The following is a 7948-nucleotide window of genomic DNA, read 5'->3' as shown; positions in this document are numbered from 1 at the left end:
TGGTCCGGGATGCGCTTGTCACCGCATCTCAATTCAATTCATTGTACTGACAAGTTATTCGGATAGGACTGTTCACGGCCTGGATATGGATAACCGATGTTACTCTAAATACAGGGAATCTATCAACACCTATGTATGTGGATGCTCTGGATGTACATGTCCCCTCGCCCGACGCCTATGTGTCGCGCCGCGATGAATCAATATTCGTTCTGATGGCCACTCCATTCCTAATCAACAGAATACTACCCGAACTACCAATAATAGCTGCATAACATTCTCAATTCATCTCCAAGTCTGGATCGATAGGGCCATTGCCTTGAATTTGATGCACAAGATCAAACAGCGAAATATCCCGTTTGGCCAAATCACTGGTCAGTCGAGCAAGTCCATCGGGTCCAAGGTCGACGAGACTGCCAATGACACGCAAGTAATTGGTCTTGTCACCAATTTCCCGAAAGGAAGCTTCCAGTCGGTTCTTCTCCAAAGTGTCATTCTCAATCTGGCTCCGGAGCGCTGAACTGCTGGCCTCGTCTTTGCGAAGCTGATCCTCAAGGGCCGTCACCTCGGGCTGAAGCTGCGCGATGTCATGCTCGCATGCTTGGAGTCTCGCGTTGTAGCTCTGCGTCGTGGTATCGATGGCGACAGGATCGAGGGCCATTTCGTGCTTGTGCTGATCGAAGATTGCTTTGCCCTTCTCGATGGACGCCTTGGTCATGAGCTGGGCGTCGAGCTCGGCGCGCTTGGTGGCGAGTGTCGCGATGGTGTTCTCGAGGGAGGCGTTGGAAAGGGACCTCTGGCCCGTGGAGATGCGTTTTGCGAGCTCGTCGATCTGGGTGCTGCAGCTGAGGCTGTCGTCTTCGCTCTTCTTGACGAGGGTAGAGCAGATGTATGGGATATTGGCAAGCGCGTGAGGAATGTGGGTTGGGGCTGTTCGGGGTGAGTCTGCCTGTGAAGCAAGCGTTAGTGATGCTGACGGGACGTACGATTCGACTCGATACGTACAACGACTGAAACGGAGGAAGTGCGACGACCAAGTGGGCTGTTCAACAAGAGGCTGCTTGCGCCTTCAGAGTTGGCAGTCCGAGCTCGCTTGGGAGACTGGGTAGAGACAGAGACAAGCGGTGAGCCAAGGTGTTTGCCATGAGCATTCACTATCACAGTCTGTGCCTCGGGTTGAGGCTCAGGCTGAAGCTGAGTATCCGTCGACTCCTCCTCGCCGTCCATGATGATGCTCTCACTATCAGGCCTCGCACTTTGGCTCTGACGCGTCACAGCCTTTTTGCCAACATTGAAGTGGCTCAAAGCATAGCGCACATCTTCAAGTTTGAGATTCGGGTTGTTTGCGTCACGGCGACACGCACTTCGAAGGAGGGACTCGCGGATCTCGTCGGTCGTATGTGAAGGCGTAGGCGTAGCAGCTTCATCAGCGTCTGTTGAAGGTTTGACGGTGGCGACAAAGAGGTGCGCCATTTCTTCGGTAAGAGAGCAGCTCCAGGGTTTCTTAGGCAAGAAGCCAACGACGACTTCCTAAGGCCATTGGTTCGTGGCATCGTGAATCCTGCGTGCGGCGGTGACGATGCGCTTCGTGATTTTTTCTGTCGCGCTCTCGATGTGAAGATTCTCCACGATCTGGGCTTCTTCTGCGTCGGCGTCGGTGGATTCCATCGCCATCAATCGTTATCAAGGCGTTGCAGGACTTGCAGGTGATGCGTGCGCGTGCGCGTGCGCGTTCGTAGGAGGAGGGAGTCGTGGGTGGTTGAGTTGACGAGAGGCTTGTTTGTTTGTTCGTCGAGCAGCGAGGAATTTTGAGAGTGAATGTCACCTGACACAGACCTTCATCAGCCAGACAGTCAAGAATTCTATGATGGTACGATTACGATAAGGTGAATTCGCCAAGGTTACGGGTACGGGGTACGATAGGGTGAATTTACGAGGTGGTGGATTCTTTTTACGATGTAATACATTTTACGAGGCGATTAAGCTTTACGAGCACAGATTCTATCAGCGCTACTCACTCTCTTTTATAAGGCGGTACATTTTACGGCGCAGACAGACTTTTTTTTTACAAGCGCCCCCGACCGATCATGAGAATGGATTCCAGGCGTCGAAATTCTGTACAGTGGTGATCGCCCATGCTGTTCATTTGCCAGCGACTGCATCGCGATCATTATTATACTCCATAATAATAATGCGCGCATTGTTACAGCAAACCTGCAAAACCTAATTCCACTCGCGAACGTTTAACTGTCAGAGCTTCTGGAATGTGGATATTGATCCAGGAGATGCAGCCATTGATTTTACTTGCTTTAGGGAGCTACAGGGCATCACCACTGAAGCTTAATTTTTCTAGCCGGTGACGCGCGTTAGTCAGCATTTTCGAGAATGGTTCCTACCTACGTCACAACTCCCCGCTCAATGGAAGCATCCAACATCACCAACCTTGACGCGACGCGACTCGACGATGCGGCGCCCTCGCCTCGCTTGACGTACCATGAGTGTTGCGGCCTCTGATAGCACTAGCGGCAACGGAAGCGACAGGCTTGCATTACTTCTCGACCAGCTCAACCATTTCGCCGACTCCCTCCTTGACAACAGCAAAGACCCGATCCTACAAGCCTGGCATCGCCTCAAAGCCGAATTCAACACCAGCTCCGTCCTCCCCGAAGCCTCGGACTGCATCGCCGAGTTCCTCTTTGCATCGTGGGCCGTCATCAATGTCCATGAAAGCATCGTCTCTTTTGCCTGCCAACGGCTGTACCAAGACCAGATCAAGCGCCTCAAATCCTCCCCGCGATCACGGCTATCATCCATTGCAAAGATCCTCCATAGCGACAGAGAGGTGTGCTTTTTCGTTCTCGATAAGCAGTCAGGCAATACAACTGTAGTCAACGCCTTTGGGACTCTACATGAAAAGCATCCGGACGTCGGACTTGTTGAGTTTTGCAAAAAGGCTGAGGATCGATGTCGGGAGCTGGCGACATTATCTAGGGATGTGAGCCGACAGACGCTGGTTCGCGAGACGTTCAAGGGGTTTGGGTACAGTTGGCTCCTACCTTGGCACCTTGATTGCATTGCATTGCTTGGCTGACTGACTTCTCTCAAGGAGCGACATTTGGCCTGGGGCTGCTACTCGCCAGGCCATCAAGATCTCTGGTCCCGAAGACGACAGTAAAGGCCAGACAGCAGTCTCCGCTCGCGCCTCCGCCCATGCCTCCGCCAAACGTTCAGCCTCACGCGACTCTTGCCTCGAAAGACAAACCTCCCCAGTCCGCAACAACCCCAAATCCCCGACCGCATCGCCTCCCGTATCTCCACCTGCTGGTCTTAGCCTTGACCTCGACGACGATCAGGGTCCAATCTCGAGCCCAGAGTTAGGTCGTCGCTATGATCTCTCTGAGATTCCCGCAATCGACGACTACGACTTGGACATCTCACAAAACCCACGGAGCCCTTCTCTTGACGGAGACCTCGAGATGATGGCCTTTTCGCCATTGCACGGTTCGCATGCTGGAGAGTCCGTGGGCGGCAACAGCCATCGATCGACCAAGAGAAAGGCCGACATCTCGATAATACCCCCCAACAAGCGTCTGGTCATCAAGTTTGACCCTTGGAAGCCCTCCAAGAAAAGTCGCCTCGTCGTGGCTCCTCTCCAACAGCTCCTCCATTCCTCCAAGACACGACTCTCACCCGAACAGGATCTCGACGACATCATCGTCAATACCGCAATCTCGCGCTTGTCATCCCCCTCCGTCGCCGTAATGGACAGTCTTTTCCCCGAATCAGCCCAGCAGCAACGCATCGCCCAATCCCAAGGACTGTTCCGCTCAAAGTCCGTCGTCCTCATCCCCGCATGCGATCGGTCTTCTCATCACTGGAGATTGTACTGCTGGAGACATCCCGCAACACTCGAGGTACTGGATTCAATGCGCACCTTGGTTGATAACACTACGACCAATGTTAAAGATGCCATAGCGGCTGCGACGGGCATTGACGACATCAACGTGTCGTATGTTGAGTGTACTCAGCAGCCCAATGCGTTTGACTGCGGCCTTTACACTGTCAAGTTTGCACAGCAGATTGCCTCAGGACACGATCCAGCACTTGATAGCATGCCGTTCGAATCAACCACCTACCGAGCCTATATTACCTCCGGTCTCCTCACCTCAGAGTCAGCAAGCCTTCCCCCCTGGACACCATCTGGACAACAGCTGTTTCCGATCATGATGAGACTCTGGAAGCGCCGCAACGCGTACCGTCTCTTGGATCAATCCCCATCACTGTTGCCGGCTGTATGCAACCTAGACCTCTGTGCGCTCGAGCAGATGCAGGTTGGCTTGGAAATACTTTACACCACTTCCCAATCCTATCACTCACGCCACCGGACCCTCCTCACCCAGGCACTACAAGGACACACCAACGATTGCTCTGTGTCAGCCATGCCAGCTTACGCTGGCCTTGACGCCCTCAAAGAGTTTTGCCGTATCCGTCAAAGACTCTCCGACGAGTCCACCGACCCCGGAGCTAACGAAAGCCAGCATATGAACGCAGCCCAAGTATCCGTACAACTTCACGTGGACGCTTTGGAACGAGAATTGAAAGAGAAGCAGCGGCTTCTGCATGAGGACACCCAAGCCGCGTATCGGGAATGTGTAGTATCGATTCTTATTCTTAGATACACTCGAAAGAAGTTTGATCGTCTGCACGGAGCTTTTCTTGAGAAGAAGTCTTGCTAGACTTAGATGATTGTTTTGGCTGGTCTGGTCTGGTCTGGTCTTATGGTCATTACTGCATGGATGCTATTCAGCAATGAATTACGATAGAAAGTATATGTTAACGACGAAATGAGTAATGAATTAACCGACAATGGGTTCTCCTGGCCTCTGCTTGATAGTTGCCTTTCTTAGATTAGATATCTGAGTGGCCTATGAATCTTGACTGCGCGTGAATTGGTATTCCAGGTATGCCTTTTGTTGTGTTCTTGGTTGCCGTTGATGTGTTAATCATCAACATGATAACCGATACACTACCCATACAGCATCAGCAGTTGACTGATTCTTCTGACTGGCACGGTGAAACGAACGCATTGATCAGTTGGAGGTTTTTGACCCGAGCAGCATCAATTGAGTACCAACACCACTCAGACTCTAAGAACGACAACGGGGCGGGGAGAATCATTAAACGTATAATCCCAGTTTCTTACTCACCTCGAAGTAATAAAAGCAGGTACTGGCATTGGTGGGTGAGTGTCCACGGACAACATGGGCCTTTGCGATGAGCATCATGCTCAGCTGGTATTGAAACTAGATCTTCGGGTGCTCCGCAGAGTGGTGATGCGGGTATTCGATAAGTCCCTCGAGTGTGACATTCAACACGCTTTCGGTCTTAGGAAGGTCGACGCTCAGAAGTCTCGTGAAGCCTAAGATGATATACTGGCCCCAGGCCTTAACTCTAAGGCTAACTTGAAGGTGCAGGAAGACCCGATGATGGTCTGGGATAAGGGAGTCTTCCTTAGCGAGTTGACGAAGCTGAATCTGGGTGCATGCCGGAAGAAGAAGCATTATTGTGTCCCTGGTACTTGAGTTAACCTGCTTACCATCTAACGGAATCATCATCATTAACTCAATAACTGCACTGCCACCAAACTTGGTGGGTTATATTGTAACAAATCGGCCAAAGAAGACAAGGTGGTCTATTCCCGTACAGTATTTGTGACCGGCGCTGACTGGGATAGTTAGCCTGGTACTGTCGACCTGACTTGGTGCGTCTATGCAAGCAGATTGAGCTTAGGAAATGGCGACAATCTCACTCTCACTCTCCTCCTCACCATCCTCATTGCCCTCCTGCTCAGACTCAGACTGGTAAACCTCCAACCACGACTCAACTCTGTCATCATCTTCCGTAAGCCAACAATTTTCCATAACTCCGCCAGCCTCTTTTTCCCAGTTGAACTCAACATGCTCCTTATTCTCCTTCGCTTGAAGAAAAGCTTCGCCAGCAATACACAAAACATCCACCCTCGGCACAGAGCCAAGAAGACTCACAAACATCTCCCATTCCTTCGAGCTCTTATAGCTAAGGTAGTCCCACGTTGACACATCCAATGCCTTATATTGACGCAACGGTGTAAAGCAGAGCAACCCGCGCTCGAATACTGTCTTGCTATCATCGTCCGTGAATCGACAGTAGTCGAGCCACTTGTTCCCGTACTTGCGCTGGTCGTTGAATCGGTTCTTTTCCCAATTGGACGTCTTGAGAATACCGTTGATGAATCGTTTGTCGGCCAATTGTCGTCGGCCTACCTTTTTATGCTCCTCAATAGCCTGGGCCAGATCAAATTGGCCAAGGCGTACTTGAAGAGGTCTAAGTTTATTATTCATCTCTAATGTCGATCTTTTGAAGGGATTGTTGAATTTGGTTTGCTAAGCTCTGTGGAAGCGGTTCTAATGATTGATGTGATGGAACTTCGAGAACTTGCCTATTAACGCTTGATATCTTAACTCGCCAACCCTAATAAGCTCCACGAATTGGTATATTATAAGCCTCGAAGTTATGAGACTTGCGTGCTTATAAATTACTGCGTTAATAATAGTTTCACTGTAGTACTTCAGGTTTGGAAAGAAACACTTTGGATCTTGTTCTCTGATCGTACCCTTGGTTTGCATGAGCTGATTTTGATTGAGCTGGAGGTCGATATCTGATGGCTTATTCGAGACCTTGCTAGCCTTTCCCTTTTGCTTTTTTGCAGATCTTGGTGGCTTTTGTGCCGGCACGGGTCATGAGTGCATTTAGCTGATGGTCATCCACCTGAGCGGGAGGCGAGTTCGAGCGAGTCACTCTAGGAATAGTATTGGTGGCAGGTGAAGGAGGGGTAGAGTTGTTGTTGTCGATGTTCGTGTCAGGGGGAGGCGAGATCGAGAAAAACGCTCTGGGAGTTGGAGGCATGGACAAATCGCTGTTGTTGCTGGCAGGAGACGAAAGGGGGACAAGGTTATTCTTGTCGATGTTCGTGCCAGGGATCGAAGGGATGATGGAAGTCGCTCTGGGTGTAGAAGGAATTGAAGGGTTTGTGTCGTGACCCTGGCTGCCTCTATCGGCTTCCTTTGGAACCAAGTTCACTTGGGATGAGACGCTCATGTCTCGATTGCCATCTGTAAGTATAGACACAGGTAGCTGATCCACGTCCATCTCATCACCGGGCGCATCCAGGCCATCTCCCTCATCATTAGATAGGTCCCCACCTACAACATCTACAGGATTAATAACCGAGTGTCTCATATTAATCAATGTTCGTGCAGCATTAGTGTCTGCTGCGGAGGAACTCGCAGGCGTCCCGGTCATGCCATTCTCAACACGAAAGGGGTAATTAATGGCGATCTGCTCTCCAGTCGGTGTAATAGAGTCCTAAACTCTAGTCATTTCAGTCGGTGGGGCATGACTTATAGTAGTAATGTAAGCGATGAGCTTTTCGACAGTCTTGTCGATTTCTTCCTTCAGGTATCTGCCCCATGCTTCCACTCTCGCATGCTCAGTATTCTCGTCCCGACTCAAGTGGAAGTTTAAAGATGTATCTCTGAACTTCCGCTTGAGTACTGGAGTCAGGGGTGGCGAATATTGCTGCTTGTTGTTGGATTCTTTACGGAACTTGGCAGAGCTCTTTGTGAACTTTTGAAGTAGGTCCTCACGTGCATCTTGTACAGCGACTGCCACTCTACCAGGGAATTCGAGAAAATCGTCAAACTCCATAGCTATAAAGAAGGGCAAGGAACCAACAAAGAACAAACAACAAGATAAATTCTAGGCACAGAGAAGGTTAGCGGGGTATATAGATAACAAGGTCAAGTTAGATGTACTTACCTCAGAGAAAGCTTCAAGACCAGGTAAGTAAACAATATCTTCCGTCACGCAATTCAAAAAAGTCCAACGCTGCAAGAATGATGAAGGGAGAAAG

The 7948-nt window shown here is 50.4% G+C and overlaps 4 protein-coding genes across 4 annotated transcripts; 1 reads left to right on the top strand and 3 right to left on the bottom strand.

Moving 5' to 3' along the window:
• Positions 1–277: 277 nt before the first annotated feature.
• J7337_013845 (uncharacterized protein) lies at positions 278–1470 on the bottom strand (the record flags this gene model as incomplete). Its single annotated transcript, XM_044831320.1, has 2 exons — positions 278–946; positions 1003–1470. 2 exons carry the CDS (start codon positions 1468–1470, stop codon positions 278–280), a joined length of 1137 nt encoding a protein of 378 aa, XP_044673706.1.
• A 1021-nt stretch (positions 1471–2491) lies between these two features.
• J7337_013844 (uncharacterized protein) lies at positions 2492–4733 on the top strand (the record flags this gene model as incomplete). The annotated part of the gene is made up of 2 exons (XM_044831319.1): positions 2492–3030; positions 3104–4733. 2 exons carry the CDS (start codon positions 2492–2494, stop codon positions 4731–4733), a joined length of 2169 nt encoding a protein of 722 aa, XP_044673705.1.
• Positions 4734–5783: 1050 nt separating this feature from the next.
• Positions 5784–6377, bottom strand: J7337_013843 (uncharacterized protein; the record flags this gene model as incomplete). The annotated part of the gene is made up of 1 exon (XM_044831318.1): positions 5784–6377. One exon carries the CDS (start codon positions 6375–6377, stop codon positions 5784–5786), a length of 594 nt encoding a protein of 197 aa, XP_044673704.1.
• A 340-nt stretch (positions 6378–6717) lies between these two features.
• Positions 6718–7743, bottom strand: J7337_013842 (uncharacterized protein; the record flags this gene model as incomplete). Its single annotated transcript, XM_044831317.1, has 2 exons — positions 6718–7379; positions 7437–7743. The coding sequence occupies 2 exons, from the start codon at positions 7741–7743 to the stop codon at positions 6718–6720; spliced, it is 969 nt and encodes a 322-aa protein (XP_044673703.1).
• Positions 7744–7948: the final 205 nt, after the last annotated feature.

This window comes from Fusarium musae, chromosome 12 (assembly GCF_019915245.1).
Source record: "Fusarium musae strain F31 chromosome 12, whole genome shotgun sequence".
Classification (NCBI taxonomy): domain Eukaryota; kingdom Fungi; phylum Ascomycota; class Sordariomycetes; order Hypocreales; family Nectriaceae; genus Fusarium; species Fusarium musae.
This window is presented reverse-complemented; position numbering and strand designations above follow the sequence as displayed.